Source organism: Microtus ochrogaster, chromosome 6, assembly GCF_000317375.1.
Source record: "Microtus ochrogaster isolate Prairie Vole_2 chromosome 6, MicOch1.0, whole genome shotgun sequence".
In the NCBI taxonomy this organism is placed as follows: domain Eukaryota; kingdom Metazoa; phylum Chordata; class Mammalia; order Rodentia; family Cricetidae; genus Microtus; species Microtus ochrogaster.
Genome location: NC_022013.1, coordinates 2,204,631 through 2,222,777, shown reverse-complemented (window position 1 = coordinate 2,222,777; position 18,147 = coordinate 2,204,631). Strand labels below are relative to the sequence as shown.

The following is an 18,147-nucleotide window of genomic DNA, read 5'->3' as shown; positions in this document are numbered from 1 at the left end:
TGTCTATATCCTTTAATGCATGCTAATATGTATTTTCATAAGCTTTTAATATGAAACACAAGCAGGTACAAGGCATTCCTACAGGCAACTAAGAAATAGATGAAAATTAATTTTAAAAGCTAAGCTGAGTAGGAAATGGATGGGAAAACCCTTGGGTAACACACACAGTTTTCGTAGGCTGTCAATACAGGGAAGAGCTTACATTTCTATACCATGCTCCCAACCAGGTAAGCCCCAAGATCAGAAGGAAAATGAAAAACTGCTTGGATACATACACCTGCCTCGGCATGGATCGGTTTGCTGTCCTTATTTGCTATTCTCTGGTGGTCTGAGAAGCTACCCGCAGTGCCAGAACAGACTACTGTAAGACACAGAGAAGTCTGTGGAGGAAGATGAAGAGCCATCTTCCCGGTTAAGGGTATAAAACCCAGTAGCTCTTCAAAGACATTCCCTAGTCTTACTTGATGTTTTCCCTTCTCCAGCTTTTTTTTTTTTTTAAGTTTTAGTGTTGTAGGCACTGGTGAGCTATATTCCCGGATCATGATCCCTATTTTAATCCTGTTTATGTTTCACATTCTTGTTGACGCATGCCTGTCCTCCCCTCAAGGCCTAAGTAAATTCAACACCTCCATCTCTACAGCCTGTGCTGTCAGTGTCCACAAACTCCAGCCCAGCGTGGTAGTTAGGGCCACAGTGTGCTTGGCTGGGGAGGAAACACAAGCATAGCATCAACTTTACTCTGTCTATGATTTTCTCTTCTTTGCTCAGCATCTTAATATTTTTTTCACTGTGATTCCATTAGCAATCTGTATAATCTGGACCTTAAACAACACTGAAAGAGTATACTAAAAAAAAAACAGCCACAATTTATGCTCTTTACACCTGTATTTGCTAGAGAGAGAAAGAGAAAGAGAGACAGAGAGAGACTTGTCAGTCTTCGGCAGAAAAAGGCTGTTTTGGAGGGTCTTATTTCACAACATATGGGGTGAAGGGGGATCTGAGTGAGTCTTAGAAAAACCAAAACATATTTTTGAAGGTACCCAGTTTGCAAAACTCCTTTCATTTAATTCTCCCAGTGCAGCCCATCCTATGGTAGCAAGAGTATTTTACTAAGGACAATATAATGAAACACAAGGGAGAAAACTGCCTTTTCCTGAAGATCTGTCGTGACGGAGAGCTCTGTCTCATAAAGTCCTTACTCTTTAGGCTCCCCCCCCTCCACTGCCCTGGGAGGTTAAAAACAACCCACATTAGGCAGGAATGCAACAGAAATTTCAAGAATAAAGATGAACTCTCTAGGTTGTTACTTCTCCCTGTCGTCTTTTCACTCTGACTGCTGTGTGTTGCCATTTGGTTGGTGCGGATTTTATTATTATAGCTTTATAAGGAAATCTGCTACCACATGGACTTTATCAGGGAATCATATGAAAATGTTCTGCCGGAGAGAAATGAGCCGTGGGAAAGTTAAATGAAAATCAGTTCTAAATGGCACAAATTAGGGGAAAATAACAGCTTTTAATAGGCCATCGATGCTAACTATGTTGCTGAGAACTCTAAATCCTCGGAGAGAGGCGCCAGTTCATTCTCCAAGAAATGAGTCCTATTTATTATGTCTTCGCTGGGGACCTGGGTTTATATAATTTTGCCAGGCATTGTCTGCTCAGTGTGGTGCAGCGATTCACCAGCCACCAAGAGATGACTTATACTAGCTACATTGTTGTAGCTGCAATCAAATACCTAGTGGTCAGCAATGTAAGGGGGAACATTTTATTTTGGCTCATACTTGCAGTTACAGTCAGCCATGGCAGGGAAGACCTTGCTTGAGGCTGTGGCAGCAGGAGATAGGGCTGGTGGTATCTTGTTAACCGAGGTTTTCTATCCTGCAGCTAAGTCCCAAAGAAACACATAGAGGTCTACATTAATTATAAACTGATTGGCCTAGTATCTCAGGTTTCTTATTAAATCTTATACCTTATATTAGCCCATAATTCTTGTCTGTGTTAGACACGTGGCTTGGTACCTTTATCGGCATGGCAGTCACATCTTGCTTCCTCTCCAGCTGGGTCTCAACTGCAAACTGAAACTTCCCTCTTGCCAGAATTCTCCTTGCCCTGCCTCTGCTTCCTGCCTGGCTATTGACCAATCAGCTTTTAGGATAAAAGACCATTGTCCCACAGCAGTATCTGGTCACTGGACAGGAAGCAGAGCGTAGAGCAGAGTCATGGGAATGCTGCAAAAGCTGAAGGCCTTTCTCGCCATCCTGTGAGTAATTTCTTTCAGCAAGGCTCTATGCACTAAAAAGTACTATAACCGTGGTTCTCAACCTGTGGGTCGCAACCCCTTTCACAGGGGTTGCCTAAAACCACCAGAAAACACAGATTCATACCGTAGCAAAATTACAGTTATAAAGTAGCATTGGGAATAATTGTATGAGAACTGTAGTAAAGGGTTGCAGCATTAGAAAGGTTGAGAACCACTGCTCAACAGAGCCTCCCAGAACCTCCACCAATGAGGGTGTTCAAGCTATGAGCCTGTCTAGGGCATTTTAGCTTTCAATCTTCAGATTACTGCCTGCTTCTTCAGTGGTGCAGATGCTGCTGGGGGTCCACCTTTGTATTTGTTGGTGACAGATGAAACCAATCACATACCACGAGTGCTCAAAAGCAAAATATTGCACCTGTAAGACTTTTTCCATTATCATTACTTCCTAAATAATAAAACCACTATTTCCACATCCTTTATATTGTATTAGTATGATATTTAATCTAGAGTTGACTTAAAGTGTACATTAGAAAATGCAGAGCCAATATGCTAATACTTTGCTATTAGCATAATGCACCTGAACATATAGACTTTAGTTTCTGCAGACAGTCCCTTGAGGCTATTGAGAGATAGTTATAGTTTAAAATTCCTACAAAAGGAAAACCATAAAGTAAGTGTTTGAAGTTGTCTATCAGATAATGTCTGTTTCTTTATATAGAAAAATATAATAGAAAAACTGCAAAAGTAATTTATTCTTAAACTTTGGGTATGGAGGCTCCTTTAGCAATTTCAAATAGCCAGAATATCTCTTAAAAACCCCAGTGTCTGAACCTGAAGAAAGAGCAGACTTATGTCTTTACAGTGGCTGAAGTTATTTTAATTAAAATGGTAGACTGAAGAGAAATATTCATAAATGTTTTCAAATTTGTACCTACAGGCAAGTCATCCTGCCTCTGATTTTGGGCTGGGGTTTCTCTCAGGGAAATTGGAGTTGGTTTTCTCTGGAGATTCTTTCTAGGTAAAGGGAACAGTACTCCAAAGTGTTGGCAATTGCCAGTTTAGTTCAAGTGCTGACCTGAGTCTGGACTTCCTCTACTTCCCAGGCATTTTCATATGCTAACTTCTTTATCTGCATGGCTATGACAGAGGTATACTCAGAACGCCATCACACCAGGCTAGCTAAGAGACGCCACTGTCTTTACGTATGCATCATATATTTTCAGTTTTGATATTAAAAATGATCCTTACAATGCTAAATGAGCATTATCTAAAAATCTATTGATGAACATATTGAACAGTAAGATGTTTATTAAAAAAAATAGTTGGTGGCTGTAGTCCCTGTCTTCCCGCTGTTTCCAACTAGGTTTTGTGAGTCTGAGGGGGAATTCACCAAACTTACGTACAGTTTAAAGGAACAATGTCATCTGAGCAGTGTTAGTATCATCTCTTCTCAAAAGATGCGGGACTGTTGTGATTAATGAAATTTTAATTTAACTTGAGAGCCCCTTTGCATTTGAATTAGCTCATCCCTCATCAGGAATTTTCCAAACCAAGCTGAAAGCAGAAAGTCCTCATGGAACAAGCTTAGCAGACAGTGCAAATGGGAAGGAGTGTCGGAAGTGGAACTCTCAGACAGCCATATCCACACTCCAGCGCAGCCATTCGCTCCTTTAAGCTTTAGTTGTTTTTACCTTATTATGTAAGGATCACCCAACCTTGTCAAACTCAAAGAGACAAGGACCCCTTTACATAAATAAGAAATTGACTATCACGAAGGCTGCATCCTAAATTTGCAATACTGTCTAGATTTTGGTAAAAGGCATAATGGAGGATTTTTTTTTCTTCTGAGAAGCTCCAATGCCATTTTCCTTTTCTTTCTCTTTTCTTCCTCCCCTTTGGTGTTCACGCTTCTTTTTGGCCTAAATCAATGATTTTCTTTTTAAACTGGGTTTTATCATGTAGACTATAGTGTCTGGCTAATCTCACAGAGGACTGTTTGCCTCTGTATATGGAGCACCAAGAATAAAGACTTGTGCCACCAAGCTTGGGCATGTTATTCATCCTTTTCACACTGCCTATTCAATATCAAGACCAGCACTCTCATGAGGAAAAACTGTGCTGCTTTGATTTGAATGTGGTTGCCCCCTACTTACTCTGAGGCAACCAGGGATTCAGGACCCAAAGTCTTATGATCATGAGATTGAGACTAGAAAGTCAGTGAGACTATTGGTTTTGAGTGGGGGCTTTTAAGAAGTGATTAGATTTGGTCATTAGAGTCAGAAACTCTTAGTACTGAAGCTGTGGTAGCTCCACAGGGACCAGGGGAGAGCACACATGTGCAGAAAGACACACATTCTATCCTTGGGGTAAGTCAGCCCCAGGAGTCTTGCTGCAGAAGACCTGGTGGCTAAAAGTACCTCCCCGCCCCAGGTGTTTGTTATAGAAATGAAAACCTGACCACAGTGTGAATGATTAGCATAGATCTACTTCCGTCTACTAATGACAGAAGTCAGACTGAAGTATCCCAAACTGTGCATGTCTATGTAGCCATTTCTTTCACACACCCTTCCTTCTTCAGGGATGTCACGTGGTACCATGCTGGTACTCCAGAAAGCGTGGTTGATAGAGAGGGACTGCCAGGCTCTCATCTAAAGACCCAGAGTTGCCTGTGCTGACATAGTTTAGATTTGCCACAATGACAAATAGCTACAAATGATTTAATTAAAAAAACTCTGTATACCATGAGTATCCCTAATATGATATCCAGAATAGGAAATATTCTAAAACATGCAAGGGGTTGAGCCTCACACGGTATCACAGGTCAACCATTTCATGTCTTACTCCATGAGCTGGGTTATAATTAAAACACAGGTTCACTAAAAATACTGCAAAAGTTAGGTTCAGCTTATGTGTATAAACACAAATGATTTTCACGTGTGGACTTGGCGCCCATCCGCAAGGCATCTTATTATGTAGATACAACATTTCAAATTCAGAATAAATTCCCACGTCCTGACCCCAGTATTCCAGATGAGAATACTCTCCTGTGACATTACATCTTTATTTGTAGTTGATTTATGATTGTTTCTATGTGTTACATAAGTGAATGCGAAAATAAGTCAAGGTCTTAAAGGGAACTGCACTATAAAGAGCAGTCAATCAGTAGCATAAATTATTGGGTTTTTTTCCAGCCCTATAAACTGAGTGTTATTCTACAAGGACAACAGTATCATGCATGCATGTACACTCTCACCATGTCTGGAGTGACTTTCAGAGCAGAGAAATCTTACCAACCTAGGCAATGTGGGGAAGTTGAACTAAGAAGCCGAACTCTGCTCCACAGCCCTTACCAGACAATCACAATGACTACCACATGAAAAGGATTCTCCTCTAGGGTCTGAAAGCCTTTGTGAGTACCTCAGGAGATGCTTCTTACGGACATCTTCTGTGTGGGATAAAATCATGAGAGCAGTGGAGCTGCTCACAGAATGGTGGGATTCCAGACACGGTGGTCATTCTGATTTTCATAGAACAGATTATAGTTATCTTTCAAACTCAAATGGAAAGAAACAACGGCACGGCAGCAATGATGGCTATTTCCAGAAAATAGTGGATAAGGCAAATTCTTAGTATTTCAAAAGAGGGAGAGAAAAGAGATCACAAACAAAGACATGAAACAAATTAATCTTAGGGGGACAGATAACTGCATGACTTCACTTGTAGCAGGTGTCTCAATCAGACACAAGCAAAGAACAGAAGAGTGTGAGCCAGGGCACGGGCTGCAGAGATGGAACATTACTAATAAGAGGGTGTAAAATTTCCATTGCACAAGGTAAGTTGTAGAGAGCGTCTGTATGGCATCATGCCCATAGGTCCTAGAGGAACAAATCTGCGGAACACGGGAGTGCCTTTAAAAGGCTAGGCTTTCACATTTAGTTCTCTTGTTACAATAGAATCGTTTAAAAATTGAAAAGAGAATGTCTCAGAGACTACATAGAACATTGTTTGCAATTTAGTCTAAGAACTGATGGATAATGGATAGATGGGTAGGTATATAGATTAACACTAGATAAATAATAGTAGATGATAAAAAGATTGTATATGGAAACGACAGACGGTAGATGGAAGATGGATGATAATTAGATGATTGATGGATGATGGATAGAGATGATAGGTATGTGATACAATGGGAGATAGAAATAGATACAGGCAGATTGATGAATAGACAGATAGTAAGCCAATTTTCTAGACTATCACAGCCGAAAATCCACCAAGAAAGCAGTTTTGTCTGTGGTCACAGAAGAGAGACTGGCAGCTAGAGAGAGGGCTCATTGGTTAAGAGACCACACTGCTCTTACAGAGGATCCCAGTAAGTTCCCAGCTCCCAGCTGCCTGTAGCTCCACCTCCAAAACCTCAGTGGGTATCCACACGCCAATCTATAGGCATGCATATAATCATACATATAATTTAAAGGAAGGAATTAAAAACTAGAGACATAGTAATTTTTTTTAAAAAAAAAAAAGGAGAATGCCTTTGCAGATAATATAGGCTCTGGAATTTCCTCATAACTCAAAGGAATAAGTTGGGGCTAAAATACTCTTTGGCTAACATATCTGCTTTCTCAGGAACAATGTTCTAATGGTAAGTTAGTCAGAAAAACGTTTGCTGGTATTTGGTGTTCATCAAGAAAGGAAGAACATGCCTGATTTCAAGCTTGCAATTTTTTTTTTCTCTTGGAGAATACTTTGAAGGGAAAGGCTTTCTCTGTGGCTTCCACAGGGAGAGGGGACTTCCCGGCTCCTATTTGCAGGGGCTCAGAGCTACATTTATGCATCTGCTCTCTCAATGTGTGCAAGAAGCCAAGGAGAACTCCCAGGCAAACAACACATTTTCTGTCATAAAATGTTTGAATAAGGAAGCAATAGAACCCAAGGTACTTATCCTCCAGGCAGGAAGTCCTGTAAATGTGTGGTTATATTACCAAATGCAAATGCCTAAGGATTAATAGCCCTCCTTAACTTTAATCTAAATTGAACCGATGTGGACAAGTGGGCTGTGAATCAAGCCAACAAACAGAAATCTAAATGTAATTCTTATGAATGGTGCACAGAGGCCATGATTCATAAAGGATGAAGCCCGGGGAGTACAGGTAACGGGTTAGGGAGATGGGAGAACAATAAAGTAGGATTGTATAAGACTTCCGGTAGTCCTAGCGGGATATACTCCAAATAAAGGTGGGGAAGAAGAAATCATCTTGAACGTGAAGGAGATGGGAGTGAGTGCGAAGGCCGAGGATAGAGGGAACTGGTGTGTCTCAGCCTGAGGTCCAGGTCACGGGTTAATGAGCCTCTGAGCCTCTGAGCCTCTGTCTGCCAGGGTCTCGGAAGCTTCAAACACATAATGAGGAGGAAGACAGGGCAAGGCGCAGGCGTGAAAATGAAAGAGACAATCAAAACAGCGGCATGACTTCGGCATCATCTAAGTTTAATGCATTCTAGAACAGAGGGTAACAGTCAAGCTTTTGTTTATAACCCACCGCGTGAGAAAGGAAAGGCTTGCTCTTCCAGGTTGCCCTGGTTCCAGAGAATACCCATCCTTCATGGGAAGAGCAGCGGATACCCCAGGGTGCCGGCTAAGAAAAGTACCCCATAATGTATTTACTCCTTAGTCTCTCTTATGTTGGCTTACCCGGGATAAATCCCACACCAGGTGTGTCCTGAAATCAATCCAGCCTTCAGAAGATTTCCTCCGAACTGACGACCATCCCCAGTAACAAGACCAAAACTCAGTCTAGCTTCAGTTCCGGGAGCTAGTCCAAAAGGAAAACTCATAATTGGCAGCACCGCCTTTTCGCACCAACCTCACCGTTCCCTAGGGGCCTCCACCAGGCTCTCCAGTCTGTGCATCACGAAGGCAAACAGACCTTCCCTACTGTGCAGTGCGCCAGAGTTCTTGAGCATTGCTCACCTGCAGACTGCCGGGAAATGAGAAGCTAAATAAGAAGAAACCGTGAAAGTATCCTTTGTTCTGCCTAGAAAACTAAGGTTTTGTTTTTGGAAGAAGTAAAAAAACAATATTCCAGTGTGCGCACTGTTGCGAACTTGTTCAAAATAAAGTTGTAGTCCTCACAGAAGGAGGCAAAGAAGGGATCGTGGCATTATTCCAGGAGGAGGACCAATTACTATGACCTTGTAGTTCTGGAAAAATTGAAAGATTCAAAATAGTTATAAAACACCCCTCAAAAGACCTTTGCGTAGTAGACCTCTGCTACCAATATCTACCAATACGCACACACACACACCAAACAAACAAACACGAAGAAACACATGTGGTCTTCCTGCTCGCCCATAGAGAAGTGGGCAGAGACTCTGACCACTAGTAGGTTAGAGGTTAAGCCTAGGCACAGAACAGAATGACTGAAAAATATAAATCTTTAGCATATGTCTTTCACAGTGAACTTGATTTATCTAGGATGAAGAGCGGAAGGGAGAGGCAGAAATGGAGGTTTGTAACTGTGGACCACATAGCCTGATGTCTGTAGAAAGAGCAGCAGGGTTGACTGAGTAATAGATTCCTGCCATTCACTCACAGGATGATAAATTGGCACCTTGGCTCTTATTTCTACTCTAATTCTATCAGTCTGACACACATATTAAGGACTAATTGAAAGCCACAGTTTTATGGAATAAAGAGCATTTTGTTCCAAATGTCCTTCCTCTGAGGCAGCCAATAATGGAGGGAGATAGAAACAGAAGCAGCCCTTGGCCTCATCACAGAATAGCAGCAGAAGTATATTGCTGAGCAGAGAATGATTGTCTAGAGCCAAACTGACTTGGCCTTTATCCTAGTAAACTTACGCGGTTGAGGAAAATATCTAGTCGATGACCTTGCCCACTCGATTCCCAGTAAGTGGAGCTATTAGTATAAGGAGTAAGGGTTTTAAAGTGTGATTTAGAATGTTCGAGTTACTCATTTAAGTAAAGAGAGTGGCTTTCGTAAGCCTGGCTTTGATAATAAATTAAAATGTAAAATTCACTAGTAGATTATGACTGAAAACTGAAAATGCTGTAGGTCACACTTTCAGAAACAAGGATACAAACTTTGGCTCACAAGGAAAGACAGGAAGACCGCGGAGAGAATTGCGTAGAGCAGGGTTACACTCTGAGCTCTAGAGGGCACACCCACATAAATAAAGAATGAGTGAAGAGATGCAGAAATTCTTCGGGGAGCGTGCACTGAAGTCACACGCTCTGATACTGCTGCCACCGGAAGCTAAAGCTCCTGCCACGTTTACTAATAGTGCAGGAATTGACAAAGCCGCCCCAGTTTTGTGTCCAATTGCTTTAGTAATCCAGTTGCACTTTAGGATTGTACTGGAAAGCTGAAATCCAACGGAATCCATGACCTTTAATATTTCTTGAATCCAAAACATAACCATCCACCTCTGATTTATTTGAGTATTGCTAATATTAACTGAAAAAATAATTACTCCACTCTCCTATCCTGACTAGGGATGTCCTAGGTTAATTGAGAAAATAGGTTGATGATTTTGCAAACTTCCATTTAATTTGCTTCCATTTTGTTCCAGCATTCACCATGCACAACCATAACCATAACATACCCCCTGTTGGCGTGGGGTGGGTGGCTCACAGCGACAACCAGCTCTCAGAAGTTAGCGCCTGTGTCTCAACACAACACCTATGTAGCACACAGGGTCTGTGTGAGCTGGACTCAGGGAAGTTTCACATTAATGCAATAGGGGCAAGTTCCAGGAAGCACAGAGTTTATGGCTCTACACCTGAGCGGGCAAACATTTGGGGCAGGGGTGTCTGTTAAGACACACTCTGCCTTAGCAGGGAACACACTGTTTCTAATTGATAAAATGACATCCACAGAGCAGTTCAGGGGGGTGGGAAACATCGGGCACTTTGTTCATATTGGATTCCTGTCCTTCTCTGTTGGATTCCTGGGTCGGCTCCTATTGAGCTGATAACACAATCCTCCCTGGGGGGTGGCTTCATCTCAGCAGAGAGTGATGGGGGCTTTTACATTGTGTGAAAGACGATGTGCAGTGCCCGGTGAGCAAACCAGGCTGAAGAAAGCTGTGAGGAAAAAAAAGGCTTTTTTTCAGGTTCTGCCATTGATTTTCAGGCCACCCAGTTCGGGGCTCCACGGGGCCTAGTTTTTCTCCTTATAACCTGGCATGAACAGTTACCATTTTCAGAGACGTGGAGCCATGACACTTGTGCCTGAGAAAGCAAAAGGCAAAGTAATTCTGAAGTTGCAAAGCAGCCTCATTTTTGCCACCAAAAAAAAAAAAAAAAAAAATGCACATGAACTCCCAAGCAGTTCGATCTAATAAACTTTAAATACTTGCTAACACTGCACCCTTAAAGCCTGGGAGAAGTAACGGAAAGAAATTAAATGCACGCCTTAAACTTTTATGCTTTCACACCCCCCAAGCTCTGATAAACTGCTGAGAACAAGAGCTGCCCAAAGAGTAACAGCTGAGCCAGCAAACCACCCAAGTCACCCAAAAATAGCTTTACTGGTTCTCATAAGGAGACAACAAAGATTTCCAGCTGCACTGTCATGTCAACCCTTGGCATTTCTCTGGAGTGTGGAGTGTTTCTCCCTAAAAAGAAAAATTCTTCTATGCGAAAACACTTAATTGAAACCCCACCATTTACTACCGGATGACATACTCTGTCTAAGGTAGACAATATTGATGAGGACACAAAAAGGAGTGTAGGGACCTCGCAGAGTGACTCATGATAAATATCTGACAGCCACAGTTACATGTTGTAAGTTTTCTTTCTCTAATTTATTTTAATTTTTTATGTACGACTGCTTTGCCCGAATGTCTATTTATGTACCATGTGCATGCTTGGAGCCCATGGAGGCCAAAAGAAAACATCAGGCCCCCAGAACTGGAGTTAAAGGTGGCTTTAAACTGCCATCTGTTAGAACTGCTGGGTTCCAAACCCAGGGCCTCTATAAGATCAACAAGTGCTCTTCACCACTGAGCGATCTTCCCAGCTCCAGAGTTTGTATTTTTTCATTGAGCTGGACCTTTTTCGGGATTCACACATGAATTCAGCAGACACTTTCTGACGTCTTCCCCCTTCTCCTCTTCCCTCATCAGGAAACCACTAATCAACCTGTGCCTCATGGAGTTGCCAGCCTTTGTACATTTCACATAAATGGATCGAATGAATTTATGGTCTTTTGTGTATTACTACTTTCATATGTTTTCAAGGTTTATCATCCTTATAATATGAATACAGTCTACATTATATCTTTTTTAAAAATATTTATTTATTTATTATGTATACAATATTCTGTCTACATGTGTGTCTGCAGGCCAGGAGAGGGCACCAGACCTACCTCATTACAGATGGTTGTGAGCCACCATGTGGTTGCTGGGAATTGAACTCAGGACCTTTGGAAGAGCAGGCAATGCTCTTAACTGCTGAGCCATCTCTCCAGCCCCCTCTACATTATTTCTTATACCTGACTAACACTCAATTATGTGGGTAAACTATATTGTGTTCATTCTTTCTTCACCTACTGGGCATAAAAGGCTCATCTCTATCCTTTGTTTCTTATGGCTCAGGCATCATGAATACTTAAATGGCGGTTTTCCTATGAATATGTGGCATCGAAACTGTGGTTTACAAACCTGAGAGTAGAATGCCTAAATTGTATGGAGATGATGCTTCCTTTTTAAAGAAAGTGCAAAAGAGTACACAAGTACCTGAAACACTTTGCAGTTCACCAACAATGTGTCAGGATTACAGTGAGCCCACATCCTTACCAATGTTTATGGTCATCTGACATTTTTAATATAGGCATCTAAATGAGGATGGAGTTATAATCATTTTTGTTTTCATTTGCATATCATGTGCTCTCTGGCAATTTGTATATTCCATTTAAGGAAGGTTTTAGTGAAAGGTATAATTAAATTCCTGCCCATTTGTTATCTAGACCTATTTGTTTTATTGTAAGAATTCACTACATATCCACAGGAATAGTTCCTCACATGATTTGAAAGTCCATTTCACTTCCTTTTGTTGTTGCTTTTGTTCACACCAGGTTCTTGTTGCTTTATGCAAGGGAAGATTTTGAGATCTTTATCTACAATTTTGTTGACACTGCCTATTTTATTTCAATCTGCTTTTAGAGAGTTACAGCCCTGCTTATTCACATATATGGCATCTGTGGAAGAACTGGGTAATTACTTCCATCTTGCCTACAAAGTCTTATTTGTAGACCATATTCTCCTTGTATCATGGTCCACTTTACATTGAGCACTATAAACTGTATTAAAAACACTAGTTTTAAAATTTAAATTCTATTTTTAAAATTTTATATAGTGTTCCTCAGTTTGGGAGTTATTACCAAATGTGACCTCTTAAAGTGCAAAATAAAGTAAAAATGAGATATTCTGGGGTTGAAGATTAATTATTCAGAAGGAACTATGTCATGAATTAGGAGAGCGTTCATTCGTGGTTTTCAACCTTAGAAATGATTTTAAGTCAACATGGTGAAACTTTTTGATTCATGAAGCAAAATAGTTCATGATGTCCTATGTATTATACAGCATAATACACAACTCTCCATGCCAAAGGGCATTATTTGCAAACAGAGAAAACATTTTAATAGTATTAGTAGTGTTTCTCTTGATCACCATTTCAACACTCTTGGGAGTTAAGCATGCAAACATGAACTATACCTTTAGTTTTGTCGAAAGCATCTTTAGCATAAGTTGGTTCTACATGCCCAGATCATGAATGGGGACCAGTCTCAAGAATAGCAATGATTTTTATAGACCATATAACCCCCAAAGGTGAAATTGAGCATTTTAATAGGAGCTTGGACACACCGTAAAGTAAGATACCATAAAGTTCTTGCATCAGAAACTCTGCCTGTGGTCCCCAAACAGCAGAAAACGTGTATGTCTGGAATCAAATATCGCACACCTTCCCAGTACATGAGATCAAAACCACTAACTCATTTTATTTTCTCTTTTTAATCCTTGTACAACTCGGAGTATGAGGGGAATGTGTACTCTCCTGTGATTGATAAACTCACTTTAGCTGCACTTAGCTCCCAGCCCCTAAGGCATCATAAACATCACTCCAGTCTACAGTGCTTCTAGTCTCTAAAAGCATTACTGATGTCTTTATTCATTATACGACCAAACAGTATTTCAAACAAGAATCAGGGTGGACTGAAATAGCATGTGGATTTATTTAAACTATAAAAGTAAAGAACTTGAGGTTTATATGAGATATTGATGGATTCCTGAAAGTAGATTAATGGTTGTAAAAAAAAATGGTGTGAGTGAGAGAGCAAGAGAGAGACAAGACAGATAGAGAGACCATGAATCTTATGAGCATGGTAGCTGGGGATTTGGTGATTCTAGAAGCAGTGTGACTCTATGTGCAGAATGTTTAAACACTGGTTGGCGCTATTCTGACTGTGCATCTAGAATTCCACCTAGGAGGTTTTGGAACTACGGAGCAGATTCCATGCAGAAAGCTTTGGAGACTGGCACACTGTGCTGGTTGTGAAAGCTTAGAGCCTTGTGTTCTCCCGACCACAAACAAGCCAACCATAACAAATTCAAGAAGATATAAGTCATTTGGAGGCTTTCTAAAACAGCCGTTCTGCCGCAATAAAGGGACTCATTTGATGGCAACATTTAAAAAACTGAGTCCTCTATGGGATTTTTTTTCCCTTCCATGTGTGAATGATGTTTTGATCAGGATTTACAAAGAGAAAAAAAAATGCGGACTTGTGAAGGAAAACCAACAAAGCTTCTTTCACTAAATGACAACAGTAAAGATGAGAACAGATGGCAGCACCAACCTGAGCCTTTGTAGGATCCGTGTTAGCAGTGCATGATGAACAAAAGGGAAAGAAAATTATAGACGCATTAGTTGAACTGCTAGTACAACACAGATTTGAAAAAAAAATAAATAAAATAAAATGTCCTTTCCCCTGGTCATTGAATATCGATGTCTGCACTTGACTTGTGATCTGATTGCTTCTCTCTGAGTCTGTAAGCCAAACACCCATCTAGGTGGAAACCAAATGTGTGAGTTGAAGAAAGACAGCACACAGATCTGAGAGACTTTCTTAAGCTGATTGCTAATATCAGGGGCCCAGGAACTGAAACAAGACTCCAGCTGAACTCAGACGGCTTAACAAGTGCTGTTGTCACCCTGGATGACTCAGCAAAGTGGCATCGGAATCGCTATTTTCGCACGTTTGCACGCCATGCTGACGAGACTGACTTAGAAAAGACCCCACCACACTTTCTCTAACTAGACTTCCCTATTCTTATCGAACTGAACTTGTGAAGGCACATGAGTGAAACTGTAAATACCACCATCTCTAAAACTGGACTGTACGTTTTCTGAGGGCATGTCTGAGGTAGTCTTATTTCTAGCATTATATCTTAATGCTCAACTCATATGTGGTATGTAGCCCATATTTCAAAATTTGTAGAGAGATGAATGAGTTCACGAATATAGTCTCAAGGAAACAAATTCTAAGTACTTTACTATATAATCCAAATCTGAAATACATTTTTATTTTAATTCAGTGTTTGCACTTCTATAAAAATTATTAAAATCTTAATTAACAGGATAGTATTACTCAGGGAGCTAGGCTGGGTAGATACCCATGTATCTGGCATCTTGAAGATTCTAATTACTTTCGAATCCACCCATTATCATTCCAATTTATAAGTAATGGTGGTTTGCAAACAGAGATCACTGCACAACAGACTTAGCAGGTGGCTACATTTACAGAAATATCACCCAAATAATTAATTCTAGAATTATAAATTATATCTCTTAATCAGAAGAAGTATATAATTAGATTTTTATAGAAGTCTAAACAATAAAAATGCTTAATGGTAAGAAGCTTAGAAAAATCCTTGACAGAAATGTCTGCTTTATAATCTACGTAGGTATAATTCATCCAGTCACCAGCAACCAAAGGATGCTGCAGTGTGTTCACACAGTCGCCTGACTGCCTGCCAGTGCCACATCTGTGCAGAGGGCTATGCTCACAGACCATTGCTACCAAATCTTGCCAATGTCTGCCAATGATTGGAATTTAGGCTGTTGGCTATGGAGACTTGGAACCAGGACTAGGTTCACTCCTGCCTTTGTACAGATCTGTGGCACTTTCTTCTCTGTCCAGAACTTGGAGAGAGCAGAGCTCTAGAAGTGGGCCTGTGTGGTGGCCAGAACTCTTTGATTCCGGTCTATTGCATCATTGCTCAAACTCGTTGCTACCTTATTCATTATTGACGCTAAGTGTGAGAAGGGCTATTGCTTTTAAAAACAGTGAGTGATTCCCTTGACCTGTTCAGTTCATTTGAGGTGATAAATAAAAGTAACCAAAACTTATTTTTGGCTTACTATGGCATATGGCCAGAAATCTTTCAAAATCATTAAAATTATAACATACATGAGAATTTGGGTGTACCATAGGAAACCCAGTTGTCTTTGAAATTTTATGTATCATCTTTTCATTCTGCCTTTATACTTACTCCATTCCTAGTTAAAATGTAAATTTCCCGAGCACAGTGAATCCTCTATTGCTGTTGAGCAGAATTCTTTAAGAGTCTCCTGCTGCATTTAGCTCTCTACACGGCCTTTATCTTTCTCCTTAGGTTTCTTTAAACTACTTCTGTCTATTTCCACTGTAAAATACTGCTTCCATGTTAAAATTGATGTGTCAAAATTGTTTAAATTTCTCACTGGGGCAACTCAATCTCCATATATTTAAATATTACTCTCTCTTGAAAGATAACTTCATATTTCACTATTTCTTGCAATAAATTTTCCCAAATCTGTGCCTCCATAGCTCCCAAGACATAGATAAATTGCAGGTTTGGAATTGTGTACACAAGTCTGTCTCCTTAGACAGAGAGTGAGTCAGTTCTGAGACCAGAGTCTGTAGTTCATTTTGTGCCTTCATCCAGGGACACCGACTCTGCTCCCTCAGCTTTCCACTTGGGTTCGTCTTAGCAACTGTCTGGGCTCTCACTCTCTGATGGGCGCTTCAATACCGGCCATCTTTTCCCGGGGCTTACAGCTTCTTGAACTGTCTGGCTACTTGTGCCTCTGGCTCTCTAGCCTGGAGATGGTTTCTGTGGGACTATCCAAGCTAATGAAACAATTCCCTCTTTTATGTTATTGGTTTTATTTGTCTAGAGCCCAGATTCTTAAATATTGGGTTATGATTCTATGTGGGAGACATGTGATTTAATATGGAAGCTACAAAAAAAGAGACAACGGTAAAAAGTTTCTTAATATACACTGAGGAAAACCAGTTTGGAATGAAATGCACTTGGACGCTGAGGTGTTTCTGGTGGCTCTCCCATGTTGCACCATATGATTTCACTTCAGCCTTGGTTCAGAACACAGAACATATGTGCTAGCCTTATGCAAGGTATCATACTGTGTAGCACTGACAAACACTGTCTCGGAATAGAGACTATTGGTTGTTTTGAATTTTAGGGCTCTTAGAGTGCCTGCAAAGTTTTCTGCTCTAATAGAAACACAATGACTTAATTATGGAAACGAAGAGTTTTAATAATTTTCTGCCACCATTCCTTAGCAAAAAACACATTAGGACAACTCTGAGTTGTACTCCACTAGAATATTTATTTTAAAAATTGCTATTTTTGTTGCTGACTTGCATTTCATTAGAAATTGCTAAATGAATTTTGTCTTGGGATTAGAACCGAATTTCCAATCATGTCAGAGTTGGCCTTAAAAAATACCTTTGCCCCATTTGTACTGTGTAGTTATTCAAAACTCAATTCTCAGCACCGATGATTATAAAATCAAAACATAGATCCACCCTGAAAAAAGTTGACGATACCCTATATCTCGTAGTATCAAATACTCAACTAGTATTTAATTCTTCATATATAAAAAGTACAAGCATCTCATCAAATTTGCAACTGGTAGCTTTTATAGTAAAGAAATGTTTCGAGGTGAGTATCTTTATGGTTTATTAACCAGTAATATTTGGATTCTCTGCTCCTTATATATTCATATATACAGGCTCATGTAAAAATTGATAAGGCGAGGGTTATGAGCAGGAACATTTAAGAAGCCCATCTCTGAGACCTACAACTACTCTGTTCCATCTCCAGAGCCTCTGGCTGCAAAATTGTTCCTAGTGCTCTGGGACCATGGCAATTTGTCCCTGCCTGAGAGTTCCTTCCCTCTGTCTCATCATAGGTCACCATACCATATTTCTTCACAGCCTGTACTCTCTTTGCTTAAAGAAGTATTTCTTGAATATTCTGTCTTGCAACCCAAATGAATTTTACTCATATTGTCCTTCATTATCTGCAAACACATCGACACACATGTACACATACACAAACACCTCTGTGTGTGTATTTCTTAGTAAATGGTTTCCTTCGTTAGAATATAAAGTTCATTAAAATTTTGACTGCCTTGCGGAAATCATATCTAGGATATGTTAGATAACTGGTTATTTAATAAACAATTACTTGTTTGTATAGTAATAACCTACTATATCTTAACTAAGGACTATGAGGATTGATAACTACAGAATAAGAAGATATGATGAGAAGATACATTGATCTATATTATATTGCATGGGTCATTACACAGAGAAATAAGGATAGAGGCTTGCAATCTATTTTCATGAAACTGGATTTGTTCATTATGTGAAATGAGATATCATTTATAGCTAATACCAGGGGCAATTGAGGTTCCTCCTGAGCACATATGAACACATCCTGGCCCGAAGGATCAGTAGAGCATACATCTTCTCTGCAGGGCCACAGATAATGAGATTTCAGCCTTGTGTGTGAACAA

The 18,147-nt window shown here is 40.2% G+C and overlaps 1 protein-coding gene across 2 annotated transcripts in view; it reads right to left on the bottom strand.

Annotated features, from left to right (window-relative positions):
- The window catches only part of Thsd7b (thrombospondin type 1 domain containing 7B), an 877,985-nt gene that overhangs the window by 90,486 nt on the left and 769,352 nt on the right, over positions 1-18,147 (bottom strand). The window contains exon 16 of one of the 2 annotated variants that reach the window (XM_026779900.1): positions 14,138-14,143. The exons of the other annotated variant lie outside the window; for it this stretch is intronic. Within the exon in view, the coding sequence (XP_026635701.1) occupies positions 14,138-14,143 (6 nt within the window). The remainder of the gene's footprint in view (positions 1-14,137; positions 14,144-18,147) is intronic. 2 annotated transcript variants of the gene reach the window in all.